Source organism: Lissotriton vulgaris, chromosome 6 (genome assembly GCF_964263255.1).
Source record: "Lissotriton vulgaris chromosome 6, aLisVul1.2, whole genome shotgun sequence".
Lineage (NCBI taxonomy): Eukaryota > Metazoa > Chordata > Amphibia > Caudata > Salamandridae > Lissotriton > Lissotriton vulgaris.
In genome coordinates this window covers 1,329,674,139-1,329,698,555 of record NC_141694.1, presented here as the reverse complement: position 1 = coordinate 1,329,698,555, position 24,417 = coordinate 1,329,674,139, and the positions used below count along the sequence as shown (strand labels likewise).

At 47.1% G+C, this 24,417-nt stretch overlaps 1 protein-coding gene across 1 annotated transcript in view; it reads right to left on the bottom strand.

Moving 5' to 3' along the window:
- The window catches only part of LOC147708844 (pantetheine hydrolase VNN2-like), a 130,934-nt gene that overhangs the window by 76,202 nt on the left and 30,315 nt on the right, over positions 1 to 24,417 (bottom strand). Inside the window, exons 2-3 of the mRNA XM_086927466.1 lie at positions 18,529 to 18,659; positions 9,216 to 9,408 (exon numbers count right to left, since the gene is read on the bottom strand). Coding sequence (XP_086783592.1) covers positions 9,216 to 9,408; positions 18,529 to 18,659 — 324 coding nt within the window. The remainder of the gene's footprint in view (positions 1 to 9,215; positions 9,409 to 18,528; positions 18,660 to 24,417) is intronic.

Below are 24,417 nucleotides of genomic sequence, written 5' to 3'. Positions count from 1 at the left end.
GATGTCGGGTGCAAACAGGCGTTGAGGTGTAGCTTCTCTCTGCAGCCACGTGGACACCGGGGGTCGAGGACGTCCAGGAGTCGGTCACAAGCTGTCCCACGTAGGCTTCTCGCTGTTGGCGGTGTCGGCAACTTGATCGGAGCATACAGGCCTTGGCTAATGCAAGGCACGCAGGAGTCGAAAAAGGCTTAACACTCGGACCAGCAAGGTCAGAGCGGGTGCTCCTTTTCACAGGAGCTAGGGCAAGTCTGGAGCAACCAGACCCGTGGTGTAGTTCGTAGTTGTAGTCGCCAAGATGGCCGCTGACCACGTGGCTAGTGGCCGGGATGGCGCGTCGAGTGGCACAATGCAAAAGGGCCCCACGCAGATCGTGGAGATGCTGGGGGGCTGATCTTCAGTGCAAGGGCTGCTCAGTGGTGGGGGTTCTCAGTCCCCAAAGCACAACATCGAAGGTGCCTCGGTTGCTGCGCTGTCAGCTTTTCAGGTGTCTTCCAAGAGGTCCGGTCCCACGTCTCTCGGTGCCTCCACGGGTCCCTTCTTTGCAGGGACTGTGGATCGGGCTGTGAGAAGTCTGGGAGTCTGGGTCTTGTCAGGCTCTGGGCTCGGGCTCCGGCGGGAGGCGGCGGCAAAGCAGACGTCGAGTTACTGGTTGGTGCCTGTGTTCACAGGGTGGCCACTCCTAGGCCACAAGGGAGATTCTCTTCAGTCTTCTGAGCAGCAGAATGTCGAAGTCCAGTCTTCTTCTTTGTTTAAAATTGATTCAGGATGATCTGCTGTGCTACGGCACTGCTCCCACTCTTATTCCCAATCTGGGGGGTGGATCCCCTACTAGGTCCTTCCTCTGGGTGGGACCAGGAAGGGGGGCGGTTACACCCCCTTTCCTTTGTCCAGCTCCTCGCCAGGCCTGGGTCTGGAAAGTCCCATGACCGGTTTGGACTGGCTTATGCACGGGGACACCTTGTGTGCCCCGGGCATGTCTCAATCTATTCAGCCCTGTCCTACCCAATACACAAAACCCTGTCTGGGGTGGTGCTCGCACCTCCCAAGGCAGGAAACCCTTTGTCCAAGCCTCCCTCGCTGGAAGGACTCCCAGCAGCAGGGGGTCAGACTCGTGTCTGTGGTGGCAGCATCCATTTTGTGATGCTGAGGCTCTGGCTAACTTTAACCGGGGTTAAGGCTACACACATGTTGTGTCGCTCTAGAAGGGTGGAATGCTATCCCCTTCGACAGAACTGTCGAGGGGATAGTATTCCAATTCGTATGACACCTTACTCGACATGTCTTGATAAAGCCAAACCAAAGATAGCAAATAACCGCGAGGATTATAATGCACTTAAGAGTATATGGTATGGCAATATACCGGAACAGCTTAGGGAGTGGTTCCCGGCAGCTGCAGACAGGCTCAGCTCATGCTAGAGCACCATCTCACATATTTCCAAGCACTCTGCCTCCAGGATTGATGAGGCCTTCCATAGGAGTGGCTGATAGGAACATATGTGTCCAGTTTAGGGTTAGATATAGGGATACTATATCTAAGTAAGAGGTGATTACACCAACTTACCCCAGCTGAGTGATCAGCCAGTTGTGTCAAATATGGAGGCCAGGGGTGGCACAATACATGCTGCAGCCCCTGGTAGGCCTTGGAAACACCTATGCCCTGGGTACCTAGGGTACACTGTTACAGGGGCCAATAAGGTGAACCAGTATCCAATTCGTAATGCACCTAGAGTGCATTGGCAGTAATTTAGAGAGAGAACAGCAGGCTGTGGGTCTGATTAGCCGGCCCACAGCCACATTAAGTCATAAACCAGTGAAGCAAAAAGCAAAAATTTGGGGTGACCATAGGATAGCAGACCCTACTCTCCTACAGGCAGCCCCAGCGTTCTTTGGCATAATCCAGTCTCCGGGTGAGCAGGGGCCCTGGGATCCAGTCAGCTCCGGCGATCCAGGAGCAGACTCTGCACAACCAGGGGTAACCCTCGCCCCCACATCCAACCAACCTTGACTACTTGCACCAGAGAGGCAGCACATTTATGCGCCTCCAGCAGGGCGGAAGCAGCACCCGCTTTCCATGGCAGTGAGTGGTGGAATTGTGAATGCCTCCCGCTGTCGGGCTCCTGTGCATACCGTCCGGCCAAAGAAGCAGGCAGTGGGAGGCCTTTCAGCCAGTGTATCGCTGCTGCAACATGTGGGGTCTGCCGCGCAGTGCCAGACTTCCTCTGCACTCTGTGTCTGAACATGTGCAGCTCGTTGTCTGAAAGTGGTGCATCTAGGTGAATCAAATTTAGACACTTGATAATGACTATCTTGCACATCTTCGGTGCATTGCTTTGCTATTCTTTAGTTGGGTTAAAGGGGGCACAATCAGACCACTGACTCACTATATGTGTGGAAAATGCAGTTTTATTGAAGCAGGTATGTATCACATAAACATCATCAGCCTAAGGCCTTACAGAACTAAAACCTCAATATACATCATATAACCTACATTCAATACCCCCTCCCCTAACACCACCTCCTGTATACAAACCCTACAACTTTAACCTCCAGACCTATTGTCTTCTTCTTATTGTCACATTTTAAACTTCCCCTTCTGCCTAGCAGTGAACTAAATAACCTGTGTTCAACTTGGTGTCCCTATGATGTAACATAGGTGTTGGTTCTCTAAGGCCCCCCCTTTCTGCCTGCTTAACTTATATTAAACAACCTAACTCTAAGTGAAGGCCTGCAAACTTGCCTATGCACCTGCTGCAACTAGCCTGCCTCCACTACCAGCACATACAAATAATCCTGTCTCAACTCCCAACAAAACAAAGGGTTGGGAGGGTGGGAGAAAAACTTTCCCTGACTAGCCTGACTACACCTACAAAAAGATGGTGGGTGTCAGCCCTAAAATGGCCAACTTTACAACCCTTTGGCTACATCTTTTCCTAGATGTAGCCCAAAGCACACTGCGCCCATCCTTTCCCCAATACCCCAGTGGGACAGACCTCCCTTCGGTCTGCTATCCCCAAAAGCCCGAATCCCAGATGCTTAAAACAACCAGCCAAAGCAGCGTCGTATGAGTTACTGCCGAAAATTATGGTCTCATATCCCTCCTTTGATGTGAGAGGAAGTGGCGCTAGGGCCAGAGCGGTTGACAGCAAACAGTGGGAACAAGTTTGAGTCCCTGAGTCAGTTAAACACGCTTTGATTCTGGGCACAATTGTTATATCTCCTCCTGCCTAAAAATTAAGAGGTATATTATCAAGAACTGCGTTAAAATTATTGTCGCTTTAGCGGCAGGAAACTGCTGCTAAAGCGGCGATAATGAGCTTGATAATAGGCCCGTGTGAATTCCCATAGAAGCCCAGGTTCTAGTGTGAACCTGGGCTTCTATGGGAATTCACAAGGCCATATTATCAAGCCCAATATTGCCGCTTTAGCAGCAGTTTCCTGCCGCTAAAACAGCGATAATTTTAACTCGGTTCTTGATAATATGCCCCAAAGTGCCTTGTGTGATCTAATTATTACTCATGTAAACCGCCCTATATTACTTGGGTCGAGTTCACGCTAAAGAAACAGCAAATATATGCTGAGTTGTCTGCACTGGCCATTCATCCATTGCAGAAGTATTTCATTGCTTATCGGTCAGAAACATTGAGAAACAGGAGCCGGGCGGGTGTTCACATTAATTCTTTACTAGCTGCATTAAGCCACAAAGGATATTTGAATTTTAAGCATGCAAAGAGAAACAATGCAAGTGGTGGTGGGTCAGCAATTAGGCAAAGCATTTTGCTGGTGGCTCTCGCAGCCAGCCTTAATGATACACTCACTATTCGTAGCCCATTAGGTACAGGTTGTAACACAGACCCAGGGTTCAAGGTACATGTGGGCAGATTTACCGGGCCTTTGCCCCACTTTTGCGTCACTTTTCCCATGTTAAAAGTTACGCAAACATGGCGCAAGGGGCTTGTAAATCTGCCCCATGGTATCTAGGCTACGACTTGGGATTCACGCTGGGTCGGACTGGCTTAGGTAGGCAATTGGGCTAACTAAGCCACATTTTCGAGTGTGAGCATTGTACTGGCCAGATGATCTTGCTTTATGATTTGTACTGATAGTCTTATTCGTTTTACCACAAACAGGTGACACCAGAGTGCCTGCTAACGAACGGTGGTTTAGAGGTCCTTATGGAAGACTCATTTGGAAGAGGTACAGATTTAAAGCCCTGCTGCCCCTCTGGTATCAACAGCTTTGATTGCAGTGGTTAATTCGTGAAAAAATAAGTATTTGGGCTTTCGTCAGGGGGCGGCTTCCATCAGACCATTGCTCCTATTAGCGCTGCCTATAACAGAACTAACCAAACTCCCACAAGTGGGGAAAGGATGTGGAATAAGGGCCAGAGCTGCCTACTTTGGAGCTGGGAACAAGGTTCAAGCCTCGGCGTAGGCTCAGCATCCTGTGATTCTGGGAAAATCCCATATTTTCCGGGGCCTATCAAAAACAAATGCGTCCTTAACTTGTGCTCCTGAGAAGCGCACCTTTGGGTAGAGTTCACGCTATAAGCTCTGGTGTTGATGATTAAGTACCGGTGCTGAGCCCTGGAAACCAGCGGCTCAAATGAAGCCCTGTTTGATTGCAATGGCCTGACTACCAGGCATTGCCATCTCTGGCAAGGTATGTGTTATGAAGTATAATGATAGTCATAAGGTAGATCCGTTTTTCTCCTGTATATCCTATTACCATCTTGCTTGAATAAAGGAGCTTCAAGAAACCACATCTACAGAGACTACACATCCTTTATTCACAACAGTATGCGACCTTCTTAATGATCTGTGGCTGTTTGCAGATTTGGCAGGGGGCAGAATTTGTGTTTTCTGGCCGCTGTCTGGCCTCATTCGACTGACCGTGTACTTAGATAGACATTAATATGTGTGCAGCATCATATCGCAGCACTTTGCTTATGGTTTGTCTAGTGACTCAGTCCTGGTTTGCTTGGCCTTATACCAATGGAAGTCAATGATTTTGGTGCTGTGGGCGAAACGCTCTTTTGTTTTTCCGTACGGCAGGCAAAATGTCACTTTCAATTACTTGCAAAGTTAAGTACCTTCACCAGTCAGGATATATTTTAGGGCCCATGTCTAAGGGGTAAATTTCATGATTACAAATGTGGAACCCAATTTTGCAAGCTTTTATTTCTGTCTCAAATCTGGGCTAGGCCTGAACGGTGAACTTAGTTTTGTGCACTCCGCACACCGGAGCAAAGTGTTTTTCTTGCTCGTGCATGCCTATGGGAAGTTAGCGAGCGCGAACGAGGAAAATCCAAGGCTAGACTGCTTCCCAGCAAGATTTCTAAACACGGCCTGTTGCGGATGGAGGCTACCACTCACGTTGAGAAACCTTCCATTCACTTTGAAGAAGCTGCTGCTCGAGTAGAACTTCTACTTGAGTGACAGAAAGAAGCTGTGCCCTCTTGCGCTGTGCATGATACCATTTGTGCTGATTTTACAATGTGCAAGGTAATGCACTCCGCTGTTCACATACCTCTGCATAGCTTTGAGAGTTTTTTTGTCATTTTGCAGAGTTCTGCCTAGCGGAACTCTGCAAACTCTGCACAGGCCTAATCTGGGCTTCTTCGTATTTAATTGGGCTTTGTAGCCGCTTGAAGGTGCAAATAGGGTAGTGTAGTTCATTAATAACTAACGAAACAGCATGGACTTGCACCTGCATCATTCAAAAACCGTTGCATTGGGTTACCTGATCAGTTACCGGATGTAGTCATGGAACAACACAAATTGAATACGATTTAATGCCCCCATACATCCAAAATAGGGGTAAGGTTTCCACACTAGAAGTGGCAGCTTTGGAACTGAATATGAAAGAAAAATGGAATGGAGAAGCAAGACCTTAGAGCAAACCTGCGCATATTTGCACGTAGATTTGTACTGGTAACGACTAACAGCTCTGAGGCAGTGCCAAAAACTTTACGCCTTTCTAAGGGAGGCGGAAGAAAGGCGCAACAAGAAGAAATACCATTATTTCTCCTTGTTTTTGCAGCATTCTGTAGCACACATAGGAGGAGGAAAAAGGATCTTGTGATTGTTTTTGTGCAGGAAGCTTTCCCTTCCTGCACAAAAACAATCATCCTGCAACGCAGGCACCCTTGCACCATGGCGCAAAGGTGCCTACGTTGGTGGATGGCAGCTAATTGTGCGCCAGCACTGGGGAATAGGAAAGGAATGTACTGTGTCTGATAGATAAGGCACATTTCTGCCATTTTCTTTTGCTCTAGTGCAGTGTGGTGGGAAGGTCTGTGGCGCTGCCCTATGCCAACATCTTGTAATTAAGGCCCTAAGAATATTGGTTGCAACAATATGGCTGTGTGAGGCCTTCTGCGGGTGGAAGGTGTGTTTTGGAGCACCTTTTTGCCAACAGAAAAGACCAGATATGGTGTCCTCGTGCAGTTGTACTGCTTAGGGAGGCCTACTTGTGGGACGCAGGTACACAACACAGTATTCACTAGTCTAGCACACCAGCGCCTTACCTCGGTGAACTGCCGCCAGGGCTGCCATTTTAATATGGGAAGTTGAGGAGAGGGAGGCAGATCATTCATCTGCCTCCATTTCAGCCTACCCCACCCAGCTTGGCCATGATGCAGTGAGTTGTTGTGCGACAAATTCCATACTCATTACAATACAAAGAGGAATCACAGAGTTGAAAATATTTACTAGTTAGTTATAAGTTTGCAAAGCCAAAGATCCATGCAATAATGGCCACTCACTCCTCAGTCTCTCTGTGACAACGGACAAAGCTGAGAAAGTGCCGGTAGTCTTGAGAATACATTCCAGTAGGGATTTCGCATGTTACAGACTTGTGAAATGATATTTTTGAAATGTTTGCTTTTAACTAAGCAGACACAAAACTTCCATATTCTTACAGAATTCTCAAAAAAGCCACATGGACTCGAAATGCCGAAGTAGTCCTACATCATCGGAGACTACATTAGTCGGAGTGAAAAATGGCCTTACGCAGATTTATAAATTGATGTGTGCTGAAGGACCTTTACTGTAGTGTAACAAAATGTTAATTATCCAGTTTGTGTGTTCCATTAGAGAATAGTGACTGCCAATGCTGGTTGCGCCTACATTTTGATGCACAAAACGGTGTATTCATCTGCTGTAGATATGTCATGTGTCTCATAAAAACTTAATACAATTTCCTATCTTGCCACTGATTACTGTTTCTCTCTTAGCACTAGCTGCTTTTCACTGTTTACAGAAGTCTCTCTAACTTTACCTGTCCAACAGACAATGGGCCGTATTACACATTATCACTGTTTGCGACAGGCACATCTTTCAAAAGGTGCCCCGGGTGTAAACAGTGATAATGCGTCCCTTTATGGTGTATGCGCTGCCCCCAGGTCGCCGCGAACTTGCGCTGCACTGGGGGCAGCGCATTCATGTGAAAACAGAGAACAGCCGCTCTGTGTTTTCACAGTGCAGGCGGCACCTGCCTGCACTTTCAAAGGGGATTAGAGATCCCCTTGCAGGCGGGTGCAATCAGTGACTGCACCCGCCTGCAAGGTGATGTCTGGGGGTTCATGGGAACCCCTATACCCCCTGCAAAGAGATGCTGTCAGGACGCGCACTGACAGTGCAGCCCCTTTTAAATGCGCCTCCTGAGGGCTTCTGTGCCTCTGCGCCCATGTCTGTAATATTTTATTAAACAAAGAGAATCCAACTCAAAGGAAGGGAAAGTGTTCAAAAAGTGGTGTTGGAGCACTTAGTGTTTTGTAAAATACCCCTCACACACCAAAAGGCCCCTTGGTGTCATCCTTCATCATCGGGGTCTTCGCACCCCTCTAACGGGATGCGGCGTGCTGCGACCTACGACTACGTGGGAGCACTTATAGTAAATTACTATATGTGGTGCATGTGTATTGGGTGTATTTACAAGTGAGTGGTGGGACGTGGTGAAGGTTTAAAAAGTACCTGGCACGTGAGTTTACTCAAAAAAATTTTATTCCTAACTCCGACTGGTACTATTAAAAAAAGTGCAGTGTGAGGTGAAACCTGTCGTGGTAATGGACAGAACCTCTGGTGTGCGTCGACATGTTTCGGAGGCAAAGCTCCTTCTTCAGGACGGGGGCACAATTTCCCCACCTTACTCACGTTTTTTTAAGTTATGTATCAAAATGTAATAAAAATTGATAAATATCAAAAGTGAAAATACTAAGAGGCTATAATGTGCCTACAGCGGTATGATGCAAGTACAATGACTTATGTAGCTTGCTTGCTTGCTTCATGAGCAAATAGGAACGTCTGGGGTGTTGCTTTTTATGCAATAGGTCCGGGACATACTATTCACCGTCCTACCCCATACGCTGCTCTACCTCCCCATCCTGTTGTTTGTATATGTCTGTAATATGGCGTGGGCGCAGTCAAAGGAATTCCCTCATTTGCACATGGCACGCCCCTATGCAAATGAGGGAACACTCTCTGTTGATTGCACTGGCGCTTTAGGTGCGCTAGCGCTATCGGTATTATAGAAGGGGCCGTACAAGCATCTGCGTCCCCTTCTATAATATCAAAGTGCCCCGGGAGCGCGCAAAGCAGGGGCAAACACCCGTTCGCCCCCGGGGCACCATCTGTAATGCGGCCCCTAGGGTGCAAACTATGAAATCAGTTCTCTAAACATTCGAAAATCTAGGAATATGTAGGGGCATTCTTACAAGCTGCAAGCATTTCTACATTTTTATTGATTAGGCCATTCTCGGTGGTAAGCTTCCCTTGCATGCCTCGGCAATGTCTTGTCCCATACTCATAGCAAGATTGGCGATCTCTAGTAAAGCTGTAACTTTGCAGGCATTCCCCACATTGGCCTGGTCACCTCCCATGTCAAGCCAATGGGAACACACAGTTTTCTGACTACCAAACCCTTCCAATATCATGACTACATAAAAACCCTGCCAGCTGCCGTCTTTGTCACTAGGAATGAGTGAAACCGCAATCTTAGTCTCAGTGTCTCAATTTTGCATAAACTAATTGTTGAGCAACCGTATTTCACATAGGTGTGCACAATGTTTTTAGTATCAGAACCTTTGTACACCAAAATGTCTGAGCATCATAGGTTCATTTTTTCAAGTCATCTTAATTTTCAGGAATATGTATACTCTAGGCAAAAGCAATTTTTGATTAACTAAATCAATTGTATTCAATTCAGATCATCATCACCTTGTGGTATCGTGCAACAAGTTTTCCTCTGGAATCAAATGCAACAAGAGTGTTGTAGAAGAACTGGCCATCCTCAGGGCATGAATCCTTACTGAGATTGCAGGGTTTTTTGTCTCCAACATTCGCAACCACATATATATTATTTGTCTTTGCCATGCAGCTAAGCCTTTCCTGGACAGGAGCTGGACCAAACCTTATTCATGAAGAAGAAAAAAAAGAGAAAAATGTAAGCAAACTGATCATCTCAACTACATTGAAGCCAAACAGAATGGTCACACATTAGACATTGTCTACAGAAGCAAAATGGTCTGTAGCAAAAATGAGTTCTTCAAATGAAGTGCTTTCAAATGGAATACCAGCTGCAAGATAAGAACCGGAAGCGAATTCAGTAGAGGATGTGTGCCCTCTGGCCCAGATGACTATTTCACGTCACAAGATCCCACGTTTCTGGTGTGGCATGTGGTGAGGTTAAGGGTAACCATATCTGCACCTGAGAGAGACTCACTATCACCCAGTCTGATATGAATGAAAAAAACAAGAAATGACACAAGACTTCAAGTTATGCCAATTGAATAATTGGTTGTTGTTATTCGATTGCTCAGTGAATGCCATGGGAAATCAGATGCCTACATGGCTATATATATATTCTACAATGTACCAAATGTGTTATGTGCATGGCTTCCTGGACATTTACCACTTTTATTTTATTAAGTGTAGTACGAAATGTGAACATGGTCTATGTCAGATAATTCCAGGGGTGGCTCCTCCACTAGGGCGGAGGAGCGTCACCCCACTGCTTTCTCGCAGTTCAAGAAGCAGAAACAAAAAATGGTATTAACTACCATTTTATATTTCTGCTGCTCGCACTGAGAGAAAGCAGAAGGGTTTGGTTGTGGCAGGTGGTCTGGGCTGCTCTGCGAGCAGAGCTGGGCAAGGAAGGAGTGGTGTGCCCACTCCTGAGTGCACATGACTGTTTTGGTCGGCCCTCAGGGGCCGACCAAACCAGTCATGCACACTCTGCCCTTCTCCATGTAGGCTGAAATGCAGCCTTAATGGAGGAAATGGCCGGACCATTAGCCCCTGGCTGGGCGGCTTCCTGACCAATCATAACGCTGCTTGTAGCGTTGTGATTGGCTTAGGGGTGGGAGTCTGGCGGCCTGCTTCCTGTTCCTGCAGGAGGGCAGGTCAGGAGCAGAGAAGACGCAGGACCCGGTCCAGCAGGAGGGTATGTTTCATGTTTTTATTATTATTAAACTAACCCTACCCCGCATGACCTCCCCATTTCCCGCGCGCGAGTCATGCCGGCCGCGACTGGATACTTCCGATCAGAACCCTCATGCTAGGGATTTGGCACACTGACATTCCGCAATAAATACTGTGAGACACTAGGGGGGGATATTTACAATAAAATGTCAGAGCGTGGACCGCACTTTGACATTTTCAAAAATCAGGGATATGCCGTATTCACAAGAATATGGTGTACCCCTGTGTATACCCTAGCGCTTGCACAAAAAAAGCTGCCTAGTGCCAGCACAGGCCTCCTGCTGCCATGTTGCATAGGTACCTGCGCTGCAGGGACGATTGTTTATGTGCTGGAAGGAAACCATCCTGCACATAAACAATCAGTAATGGCAACTTGCACCTTCTATGTGTGCTGCATTCTTCAGCACACATGGAAAAAGCTAAAAACAAGATGAAATTAATAATTTCTCCTCGTATCGACATTATAGCACCTGGTATTCCATGGCGTAGGTTTTGGCTCTGCCTCAGCCATCTAAATCTGAGTCAGCGTCAAAAAGCAATGGGTGTTGTGGTGAAAAGAGGTGGAATGCCCACAACAACACCAATTGCACGCCCTTTGCACCAGAGGACTGCGGCGAAAACTGGCATATTTACAAGGTAGCGTTAAGCTATGCAAAGTGGCTTAGCCCCACCTTGTAAGTATGGAAGATGGCGCTACGCCACCGGAGTTTTAAAAAAAGTGATGCTCCAGTGGTGGTGAGGGCTGGTAAATATGCCCCTATGTTTTTGTGGTGCTCCGATGACAGTTCAAATACAAAGTCAGTAAGCAGAGTGCAGAGTACAGGGAAGGGGTAATCACACACACACACACACACAGTGTACCTACCACACTACAGTGCATCTTCACTGTGTGATGTAACCCATACTAAAGCTTCTACGACAGAGGGTCCGATCTTCAGATTCAAATGAAAGTTATCTAAAGTACATTGTGGGCGTCTGAGATGTTTGGATGTGCTCGAGCCTGACACTACACTCGTTTGAGTCTCCCAATACAAACAGCTCATTCTTAGTTCCATATCCAACTGTGGGTGATAGAGGAAGTTTTATGGAATACACATTTATCATGGCATGCCTGAGTATTATGGGACGTTGAAACAGGAGGCAGGTCTGCTGCTGACCGGTCACTATCAAAAGATATTTTGTGAGGCTGTTCTAGAAAGATTTTCCACCGCAATAATGCGGATTCTCCTTTAAAAGGCAGCACAGTTCCTCTCATTATCACTCATTCGTTCAGGATTTTCTTACATATATTCCCTTCACTACTTAAGAAGGGTGTAAGAGCAGAGCTTGAACTCAGAGTTGCAATTGTTTATTTATTACTACAAAATGAATACTTCGTGTTCACGGTATGGTAACAAATGTTGAGATGTTATTCTTCAACTTGAGAAGATAAAATGTATACTGGCAACCTGCAGAATGTTAAAACATATTCCTCAATCTTCCTCCTCTTTCTTCGCTGCTCACGCAGCGGTCAGTTACCCCGTTTCCTTAGGGGTTTATTGTAATGTATTGCCGTCTATGAGAGTGACGGGAGTATATCGGGCTCTGTTGTGCTTAATTGTATGATTTCTTTCCCTACAGAGCCCTCAGTCGCGGGAGCATTTTCGCTCCTTTCGCGGCTCTTGTCCCGACTGAGGTGCGGTGATTAGAGCACCCACCATGGGGCGCTCGAACGCCTCGCTGGCTCCTAGGCTTGCTCTCCTTCACTCTGGGGAGCCGCGCTGAGGAGACAGCTTGCGACGTAGCTTTGCCCTCTCCACCCTTGCTACGCCCGGTGTTCCGGGTCCGTATTTGGCCTCAATTACCCTTTCTACGCCCTTCAGGGTCTGTATTTTGCGGCGGAGACCGCGGTGAACGCCAATAGGCGAGATTGCACATCTTTGCTTGTGTTGTTAAACGCGCATTGGGGGTGGACAGGCCCGCTCCCTGTGTGGAAGGTCAGCGCGTTGGGGGTTAGTGCAGCCCTACCTGCCAGTTTGTTTGGCCCAAAACGTAATTGCAGCCTGATCGCCTGCCCATATCTCTAATTCCTGACACCCTCTGTGGGGGGGTAAGACTTAAGGCACAGTTTTTTGGGGAAGCTCAATTCTTAACTTAGCAGTCATGGAGCAAGTTGATTACTTTGAGGAGGAACCCCACTCCTACTTACAAGATGAGGAGTTTTATCAGGCAGTTGACAGCTCTATCTATCGCTGCGTGACTGAAGTGGTGGGTCCCGTGGAGGACCGCCTGTCAGCGCGTATTGTTGAAGAATGCGCAAAGCTTGCGCAGGCCCATTTGGGAGCTCCGGCTGGTCTCCCGGGCCCCTCAGGTGAGGGCCTTCCCGCCCTGAAGAAGCCCTGCAGGGAGGGGGCACCGGAAGGGGGGCAAGGGGTGGACAGAGGCGCCTTTGAGCGCCTCTGTGCCACTTTTGAGTCCTGAGCCCTCGGTGATTTCGGAGACTGCGCCTCCGTCTCCGGGGGTGGATTCCCCCGACACGGATGACGATGGGGAGTCGGTGCGCTCTTGGCACCCCTCGAGCTTGGCCGCAGAGTTGCCCCGGGACAGTTCCAGCATGTTGGACCCGGATGAGATCATGCATCTGGGGTCCGCCACCTAGACGCCCGGGGACACGGTGGCGAAGTTCATGGCAGGTCGCCTGCGTAAGCCTTTGGAAAAGGAGGCCAGGGGATGCCTGCGAGGGGAGTGTCCGAGGCCCACGCTTGAGGGTAAGGTGGCCCTGACGCCCGAGTTAGACGCAAAAATGGCCACTTTCCTGGCAAAATGTATGAAGGACCCGCGCAAGGGCATTGACCGTTCTTGGTGGTCATGCCAAGATAAATTGTTGGACGCAGTTGGGCCTGCCACGAAGATCCTCGACATGGCGGAAGAGGCGAAGGCCAACGGCACGGTTATTTCCCCTGAGGTTTTGTCGAACTGGGCGCAGCGGGTAATAATTTTCCTAGGGAATGCCAACTGCGCCCTGTCGACCGAGCAGAGGAGATCACTGCTTATTAAGCTGGATCCGAAGTTAGGAGACTTGGCTTCTTTGGAGAACCCTTCTTCAAAGAGCTAGGCAAATTTGTGTCCACCTTCACTTCGCTGGATAAAGCGCAGTCCAGCATTAAGCATGTGTACCAACAGCGTTTTTCCCAAGGGGCCGGTCGTGGTAGGGGCCGCTCGAGGAGGGCAGAATGTCAATAATAGAGGGCAAGGCTCCGGCAGAGGCCAATATCAGACCGCAGCAAACTTCAACAACTTTTACCCCACGAGAGGGCAGCGATTCGGCGGTCGAGGTTACCGCAAGAATCCTGGACCCAACAATCCCAACGGTGAGTGTCCTTTCTTTGGACCAAGTTCTCATGGGAGGCCGACTATCGGCCTTTTACGAGGAGTGGGCGTCGCTTATTGCAGACGCTTGGGTTTTGCAAACCGTGCGTGGGTTTCACATAGAGTTCTACGACCGGCCCGTTCAGGAGTTTTTTCCACGGCCGATATTTTTTTCCGAGTCCAACGCGCGCTTGATAGACGGAGAGGTCTCGGAGTTACTCCAAAAAGGAGCCATCCGTCTCTCAACGCGCCATCCCGCTGGGTTCCTCAGCAATGTCTTCCTGGTGGACAAGACGGATGGAGGCAAGCGTCCGGTGATCAACCTCAAGGAGTTCATCGGTCGGTTGGTCTACCGGAATTTCAAAATGGGAGGGGATCCACCTCCTTGGGGATGTGCTCCTTCCACGGGATTGGATGGTGAGGTTAGACCTCAAAGACGCTTATTTGGTGGTTCCCATCCATCCTCCGCATCGGCGTTTCCTTCAGTTTTGCTGGAAGGAGAGAGTGTTCGAGTTCACCGCCCTTCCGTTCGGTCTTTCCTCGGCCCCTTGGTGCTTCACGAAGGTGCTGCACCCGGTGGTGGAGTACCTGCGGGGGCAGGGTATTCGGATGATCGTCTACTTGGACGACATCTTTCTGATGGCCCAGTGTCCAGTTGTCTTGACCGTTCAGCTTCAGCAGGCGGTTCTGCTTCTGCAAAGGCTGGGTTTTGTCATCAACGGATCCAAGTCGGTCCTGGTTCCGTGTCAGAAACTTACGTTTCTGGGTTTTGTCATAGACTCCGTAGAAGCCTCTCTCAGTCTACCCTCGAGGAAGATAGCCAAGATCAGGCATACGTTACGACAGACGGTTTCAAGAGACCGGACCTCTTTACGACAGGTGACCAGGGTAGTAGGACTTCTGTCCTCCTCCATTCAAGCGATTTTCCCGGGGTCGTTGCACTACAGAGCGCTCCAGCGCCTCAAAGCCCAACATCTCCGGAGGGGCATGTCCTGCGACCAAACGGTGCCCCTCTCAGCGGAAGTGAAGGAGGAGATGTCATGGTGGCTCTCACACATGGAAACATGGAATGGTTGGGTGATCTTCGGGTCGGTTCCGGACCTTGTGATAGAGTCCGATGCCAGCAGGTCGGGTTGGGGTGCCCGTTGCGGGGAGTTCTTCACCGGCGGCGCTTGGTCATCCGACGAACAGCAGTTGCATATAAACTGTTTGGACCTTCTGGCAGGGTCCTTCGTGGTCCGCTGCTGCACCAAGGATTCCGTGAAGTCCTGCGTTCTTTTAAAGATGGACAATGTCTCGGCGGTTCGATACGTCAACCACCTTGGAGGTCCACGCTCTCGAGCTCTGGTGAATTTGGCAAAGGAGTTCTGGGACTATTGCCTCTTACATCACATATCGGTGACAGCGGAATACTTGCCGGGTCATGCCAATCAGGTAGCGGACTGGCACTCCAGGCACCTGAGAGATGCCAGTCAGTGGATGCTGGACATTCCGGTTTTCTAATTGCTGAACGCCCCCTGGGGTCCGTTTTCGGTGGATCTGTTTGCGTCCTGGCTGGACCACCAACTCCCACGGTTTTTCAGTTGGAGGCCGGACCCGCTCGCGGAGGCCACGGACGCCTTTCTTCAGGATTGGAGTCGGGAGAAACCCTTTGCATTTCCTCCCTTCTCGATGGTGGTGCGGACGGCGTCCCAGGTTCGCCGTCAGGAGGTGGAGATGGTGTTGATTACGCCGTTCTGGAGGTCTCAAGTCTGGTTTCCGGTTCTTCTGGAACTTTCTTGGGATTTTCCAATCCCACTCCCCCAGTTTCCTCACCTCCAGCTCAATCCGGATCGGGAGCCACATCCCCTCATCATTCAAGGCTCTCTCCGCCTCATGGCATGGAGGCTTTCCAGAGACGTTGGTCGCTCCCAGGCCTTTTGGGATCAGTTGAGGGTCTGCGGTCCAAAGCCTGGGCTGATAGCACGGCGAAGCGCTACAAATCCGCTTGGCTCAAGTGGATGTGTTGGTGTCTTCGAAGGAACCTGGATCCCGTGGTCGCAGGACTTGTTCCAATCTTGAATTTTTTAGCTGAATTGGCAACTAAGGGCCTGGCTTATAGAACAATTAACGCTATGCGTTCCGTGATTTCAGCTGGTCACCACCCTGTGGAAGGTTCCCCGGTGGGCAACACCCCTTTATTTTCAGGCTCTTGCGAGGTGTTCGTCTTTCTTTACCTCCGGAACCCCAGTATTCAGTCCTTTGGGACGTCAATGTAGTCTTGAACCTGTTTCTGTCCTGGCAGTCTAACGCATACTTGTCCCTAAAAGAACTTTCAGCTAAGTTGGCTATACTTCTGTGTTTGGTTTCTTGCCAATGTGTGTCGGATGTGCGTGCCTTGGACGTTTCTGCTCGAGTTCTTTCCCCTGACGGGGTAACTTTTACGGTGGGACGTCGCACAAAGTCAGCGTCACGAACTATCTCGTACCCGGCCTTTGTGGACACTCCCAAGTTGTGCGTCGTGCAATGCGTGAAGGCTTATGAGGACATGACTTTGCATATCCGCCCTCCGGGCGAACAACAATTACTGATTGCCCTGTGAAAACCACACAGAGCAGTCTCCTCCCCCACCATTGCAAGGTGGGTGCGTTGGGTCATGCACGAGGCGGGCATTGATACTAAATGTTTTGGAGCTCACTCTGCCAGGGGAGCCATGGCTTCTAAGGCGTTCTCGGTGGGAGCTCGTTTGGAGGATTTAATGCGAGCAGCAGATTGGTCCTCGGACTCCACGTTTAAGAGGTTTTATTTTAAACCGGTAGTGGACCTAGCTCAGTTGGTGGTGAGTAAGCTTTGAAGTAGCATAATCCGAAGCCTCCGGTCCTGACATAGAATCGAAATTTGCCTAGCTTACGTAACAGTAAGTTTCTATTCTATTAAGGACACGGAGGCGAGGATTATCCCACCCAGGAGTTCGACGTTACGAACCCGCCCGTATGGCAGTAAGTACATTGTTTTCCATCTCTGTTTTGATACATGTTTTGATGCCAGTCTTGATGATGTCCTCGGTTTGCATGCTGTCAGTGGGGTTGTGGTGCTTCACTTACGCTGTCGTTTTTTCCGCTAGGAAATGACGGTTCAAAACAAGACCAATGAGGAGTGTGCGTAACCTGCGCGAAGAAAGAGGAGGAAGATTGAGGAAGGACTGGTTATCTACCTGGAATGGACATGATGGAAGGACTAACGTTGTGGAAGTTAGAACAGGACTCATGGGAGTTGTAGTTCATCCTGGACATACAACGTTTGAAAGTTGATTACTTCTGAGTTTTTTCTGCAATATGAGCATTGATTGAAGCTTTTCTAAGGCTACTGTGTTTTTGTATCTGTAATAAATAGCGAAGGAAGAAAAGCATAATCCTCTCCTCCGTGCCCTTAATAGAATTGAAACTTACCGTTACTTAAGCTAGGCAAATTTCGATTCACATCTGAAATACATGTATGCAATAGGCTAATGTCTAAGTGCAGGTTAGGACTTTCCATCTCATAGGAGGGGGGCAGTTGAACATGCAGGAAGAGAAAAAAGGAAGTTAAAGAAACGGGAACACAAGGCATATGAATGATTTCTTGAAGTATAAAGGGACTGGTAAATTGTGGACAGCAGCCATGGCATGCCAGTATTTTCTTCTTCCTTACAGGATAGTTATTTAAGAAGACTTGGCAGGGCCAATCTCGTGCACTTTGCCAATTCTACTAGTGGCTTTACCAATGCCTGTGCAATGCAAGCATTGGCTTTGCCAATGCCATCGGATGGTATCTTCAAATTCAATCTTTTCTATTGTTTATTAAAGTAGTTTTATTTCAAATGGCTGCAATATTGTGCCTGAACATCACATTGCATCAGATTACATGTAGACATCTGGCCCAAAACTGTGGTGGCCTTCTTGGAATTCTGTTATTTTTATTGCTTATTAAAGAATTCCAATATGGCTACCATGTTGTCTGCAGACACACTGTGATGCAATATGGTGGCCATTTTTGAATTCTCCTATTCTATCTTTTTATTGTGATTATACCATTCCAAGATGTCCACCACATTGTTTCTAGATACACTAAGTCGCAATGCAGTGCCAATATTGGATTGGTATAACTAAACAAAAAAAATACAGAAAATAGAACTAAAAGACGGCCAACCAACAGTATAGAATTAGTCAACACTTGCGGCACAACTGTACAAACATTAATTAACAGGTGGCAGCAGTGCCCAGCGCTTTATAAGTTCCATGACATCGGCTCTGGAAGGATACATTCAATCACCCAAAAAGCAGGGCCAGACATAAATGTTTCACAGGGCGGACAATCACAAGAATATGAAGGAAATACATTGAAATGGGAGCGTTGAATTGAATGGACAAGAATGCCATACAATCATGAGCAAGGGCCAGATTAAAGTTACACCTAAGTAAATGTTGTGGTATGGGATACAATGTTCTCCGAGCTGCCTGAAGTGAAGCCACAAAAATGACAAGCAAGCTGAAATAATTAAAATCATAATGCAGTAGCATTAGAGTAATTAGACATTTACAGCCATGCATTTTGCACATATGTTGGAGCATGTGTGGAACACAGAGGACCATTACACATGGCTGTGCTCCCCGTTACATACAAGGATTGGTTATGAAAAAAACATGCTATTTATCTAACCATTCAAAACTGTGCAAAGGCATACCTGTTTGGATCAGTGCAAGGAATCCAGTTCACATCAGGATCTGGGATATTTTCAAGATATGGAAAAATTGTCTGCCTCGTAAAACCCCATCCATATATAGCAAGCTCGGGGGTAACAATGATCTGTGCATTCTGTCAAAATAAATATACATTTTTAACTAAAATTCAACACAAAGAGAACATCAGTTCTCTAAAATAGACTTGCTGGTGTGTACTTGGGAAGTCAAAATAAGTTATAAATGTAAATGTTATGTATCACTAGCTTTCACTTCTCATTCTTGTGATGAGGATGCCTTTATAAGAACAGTTTAATCATACAGAATGTTTATAAGTGGCTTACATGTTATGCATATTATTCATACAAGACCACATGTGCATAACACAACTTACCCTCAAATGTTCATCATTTCACGTATGGAGGTTCTCTAACAGGAAGTATCTTTGCAAGTATAAAACAATATCTCTAAAAGGGTATTTAATTGTTTGTAAAATTTGAAGTATGTATATTTATGCGTAGGAAGGAGATGTATACATTCATACATGAACTCCATACAGAAACTGTACCTGACATTGGATTACAGAACTTCTTTGTTGGCTCATTAACCCTCCCTCCCAAGAAGTCAAACTAAAGTTTGGTTGTGACAGGTCCCAGAGGTCCCACGCCACCCAACTCCCTTTCAGTCTCCAAATGTACACTTCGTTGTAGTATTTATATGTACATCCAACCTGCTCTTTCTGTGTAGACACAATTAGGACAAACCTTTGCTTCATAAATGGAATGTTTATATACTGATGATGTCAACTATTTAAGTTATTTCCTGTAAAACACAATACTGTACCACAGGATTACCTCAACAGTAAATCAACTACAGTGTTAATCAGAAAACGTTTGTGTTGCCCAAGCAACTAAATGTAGAACTCTAAAGTAAGCATCAGCAAATAAAACCTGTCACTAAATATTTGCTACTCGCACCTGCACCGCTATGAGCAAATATGGATGGGCACTGGATTGGCACTCAAAGTTAGGTTGGCCACGGTGTTGATATGGATCAGTATGTAAGTGCTGTAAATTGCCATGTTGACTTGTATTAATAGAAGTGTGTGATTTCCTATTTCAGGATGGTGATGCTACCACAGAGATATTCTATACACTGACTAGTGTATACTTAAAGAACATACTAATTGACTGGCAGGTGTCTTGTCTGGGCACAGCTATATTATCTATTTGTGGTGGAAGGAGCTGGCAAATATCTAATCTCCCATAAGAAGGTTAGAGTTTTTGTGGCTCTGCAGCTCTGGATCACACAAAACTGTAGAATAAAAGGAAGACCTAACAATCTGAACTTTAATGTTGATGAAGACATAAAAACCCAAATCAGACCGTAAAAAGGTAAGAAGGGTTTCTAATAGATGGTAAACGAGATACAATAGGTTTGAAAATTCTTATGCACATCTCACTAGGGTCTACATAAAATATTAATTAAAGCCCCGTAATGGATCCACGCTTCCAACATGAAAAGACAGTGAAATCAGAAAACCAACAGTGGAATCTGGGAACACTGGTGACTCTTATTCCTCAGATCAGAATATTTTCTAAGCATGAAATCTGGGTGCATTATTTCTCTGATTCCCCCAAAATGTACAGGCTGTTGAAATGAAAGAATCAACTAACCTGGTAGATGAAGCTAGGGGCCAGATTTATCTTTGTATTGTGTGCTTCTTGCATCACGCATGGTGTTGCAGGGCAACCTAACGTGGCCCTGTGTTGCTTTGTAAATCTTGAGTAACACAAGGCAGTGTAAGCCCCTGCCTTGCATTACACTGCGCCGGGAAAGCGTTACATTAACCCTTTAAGTGCTGCCGTCGGCCAACGGTTGTCGCGAGCACTACCTTGCCAGTGCTGCGCACGACCGTTGGCCGACGGGCCAGCACCCGTTATTTGAACGTTCAGCACTGGGCGCTGAACAGGGCCGTTTCTAGGTGTTTTGCCACCCTAGGCGAGAATTGAAAAATGCCGCCCCCTTCCTTTTACTACCATCACTCTCTCCCCCTGTCATCCCGGCTAGTTAATTTCATTTAAGTTAATTTATTCTTCAGCCCACCTCTCTTGGTTACCAAGTACTAGGGAGTGAATGCAACGAGTTAAGATGCTCTAACTAGCAGCCTAGTCTGCAAAAATATCTAACACTTGGACGTGATTCCATATTAATTCATCACCAAATGCCCTCGCAAAACTGACTGGTGAAGACTGAAGGACGAACTTAAAGCACCCCCCAAAAATAAAATAGAAATAAAAGTGTCCAGTTAGGAGAAAGCAACTGTACTAGAAAGTTGTGGCAGTCCCGAAGAAGGATCGCTTTTTACGAGGCTACCAGGAGCCTAACGCCCCCGCCCGGTAGAAGCGCTACGACTTTTATGGTGGCCGTGCTGGACATCGCTGCTTTAAGGCTCTCTTTCAGAGTTCTTTACAGCCATTCCCATTTGTCATTACAAATGGTCACCGGCATCTAGTTGGCAGAGGTGGTCTACACAGACCCTCCCAGCTACATTTATAGGAGCCACATGTGTGGAGGCAGGGTAATTGTGGACATTTTAAAACTAAATGCAGTAGCTTTATTATGAAAAGAAATGAAACTATTTATAGAAATGTCTTCTACTATTGGCTAGGCTGTGTTAATGTGATTAATGCAGGTGGAGGCAAGGGTGGAAATAAAGCATGACACTTCCCCTACTCTCCTAGAGTTCACTTGCCACCTACCCTGCCCCCTAGCCCACAGCCACTTACTGACGCCAGCAATTGTGCACGAACTTGCAGTATCTTAGAATCCCTGTCAAAGAGAATTATAGAGAACACAAGTGAGGTGCCAGTTCTCCTCACCACGGAAATGTAAATCGGTCGAAAATTCAGAAGATTTGATTATAAAAAAACAATCTTTCAAGAATAATGGGACCTGGCGAGAGGGTTAATGAAGATCCTGGCTGAAGTGCAATGCATTGAACCTCGGGGGCCTATAAAAAGTAAACATCTACTATAGTGTGGTGGCAGAGAAAGTACAGAGAGTGCCAAGTAGTCAAACAAGCACCAAGGCGCCTGGATACGTGTGTGATCTGCTGCAAACCTCCCATATTTACCATTTTAAATGGGAGTGCCTAATTAGAGCCAGTGGTTTCCTGTCCTCGGCACGGGCACTTAAATGTCAAAATACATAAAAAAGAGCATTGAAAATGCAATAGGTCTCACCTTTGATTAGGTTAAAGCCATTTGCTTTGCTAATGGTATTGTATAGCAAAGCAAATGGCTTTAACTTAATGAAAGGCGCAATCTATTGCATTTTTAATGCTTGTTTATTTTAAGAGGGAGAGTACTGGTACTTCTCAAGAGTGAGGTACAGGTACTCTGGTACAGAGTACCTGCTCTTCTATTTTCTCATTTCAAGCACTGCTCACAAGTCAAAGAAATTGCAACCTCAATTCCATACCTTGAATGGAAATGGTATTCAGGCCTAACACGGACCAAGTGTTTACGATACCAATGCTCAAGCTGCACATTCGACATGCAACACATTTTGGTGTTACTCCGCATTACCTCAGCTGCTATGCCTCCAGGTACAGGCCAATTCTGTAATTGTTCTCAAAATGTACTTCCAGTGAAGCCAGCCAGCATGGTGAGTCTGCGTTCTAGCCTCTTGTGGTGCCCCTTATCTTTTAGGAACATCGTATTTTCGTCGGCGATGTTACAATTACATAAAATCAATCAATTTCGAGAGAACAGGTACCCTAAGATAGTCCTACCAGTTCTTAAACACACGTCACTGTGTAAGCATAGTTTGTCCTGAGACATTAAAGAAGGAAAGGGATGAAACACGGATTGCGCCGTGTCCAATATGCTTTAAAAACACATGCACCAAATACTTTAAGATGCTTTTAAGTAAGAACGTCCCTCAATTCCTTATGCCCTTTTAAAGGTGTCTTTATATCACAGTCTCGTTCAGTCCATTGTCACTGCTGCTTTGCATACACAAACAAAAATATTTGGCTAAGGCTCCTTGCACTCAGGTCAAATCACCTTTAAAATGTGTATCACTTTCTAACCTGGATAAAGTAGTCGTTAAGCCTGATCAGTTATAACCCATGCTACAAGCTTATTGGGCTTTACAAAGGAAAATATTCATACACACTTTTCGAGACATTTCCACGTAAAGTGAAGTGCTAGAGAATGTCCCATTTGTTATAATTTCAAACAGGAAAAACTGTGTGTGTGTGTGGGGGGGGTGACCTTCTCATCTTTCCCTTGGCGCCTCGAAATTCTGTGACCCGGGGATAGTGCTCAAAGCATTAAGCAGCTATCACGCACGTTTTGGTCTGTTATCGCCCACTGATGCACCATATTTTAACCCAGCCTCTCATGGTGGCTTGCCCCTGCACACTGACCGAAGAGAGAAACTGTAGCTGTAGGCACTTGAAAAACAAAAGCGCACACGCCTGGTTGCTCGCTAGCTAGGGTTTAAAATAAATGAATTTATCTGGCCTTCCACTTTACCCCATTACATCCATACGCCCGTGTGTTATATAATGTATAGTCTGGGTAAATATGACTTCCATAGGAAGCCTCTTATCGTCAATAACCTGATCGAAATGTGGCTATTCACTGCAGTGATGGTGCAACAGGAGTTACTAAAGTGATTATTAGCCGCTGTGGTGGCGTCACCCAGGGCAAGGCTGGCCTCCCTTCGTTTCCTCAGACCTGGGCATGGCAGCTGGCAGTCTCACCAGAGACGGGGGTGGCTCTGTGTCTGCACTGACTCCCTCCTCTTCCGCCGGAGCAGGCCTCTGCAGCCCCACGCTGAGGTGAGATAAAGCCGGGCTGACTTTGACTCGTGCTGAGCTGCTCTCAGCCTGACGAAGAGGTGCATGCAGTCCCCAGTGATGTAGGCTGCGCACCAGCCAACACGAGCAGACCTGTTTGCGCCTTAGTTAGGGGATCTCCTCACCTGTAGTCTGGGTGTCCTGTCCAGTGCGTCATTGCCTTGGGGGATGAGCGGTGCAGGAGACAACGAGGCGAGCACAGAGCTCCTACGAGAGCGGGCACGCACGGCTCCCGCCTGTGGCGCCGAACGTGACGTCACGCAACCTCACGTCACGTTGAATATTAGATGGCGCTAATGCGCTTTCAAGGTCGAAAAAAGTTCACTCAAGGGGCAGCGCCGTTTCTATCATTAGGCAAGACTTGGCGGCCATTCACTCAAGGGGATTTCCAAATTCCTGGTTTTTGCCGCCCTCCCTTTTTTGCCGCCCTAGGCAGCCGCCTAGTCTTGCCTAATGGTAGAAACGGCCCTGGCGCTGAACGTTCGACACTCTTAAGGAGTTAAGGAGAGTGGGTGTTCCCACAAATCCACCCATGTTTTTTGGCACATTCCCAGATTTACCAAGACTCGTGCGTTCACAGATTTACCAGTCTCTGTAAATGTGACAATGCACCAAAACAATGGGTGGAGCATGGGAATATTGTAATTGCATTTATATAACACGTGCTACCACTGATGAAGCACTTAAGTACTTTACAGCGAGCAGCACACTATTTTGAGGCCAAGCTTAGTGGTAGTAGGATAGATTGGCTGTTATTTGTTTACTCTTATGCTCTTGGAAATCTCATGTATTTACTGTCAGTTTTGTGATTAGAAGAAGACTAATAAGATTTACTGCTGTGTCATTAGTGGGGAAAGAGTGAAGTGTGCCACTGTTAGCTGGATGAGTGAATAATGTGAGAGGAGCTTGATATGTAGTTGAGAGACTATGGAAGTCTGGAGACAATGGAAGATGACAGAGAGAGTGGAAGAATGAAGATTTGGGAGGAGAAATGGGAGTGCATGGAAAGAATGGGTGGCAGATA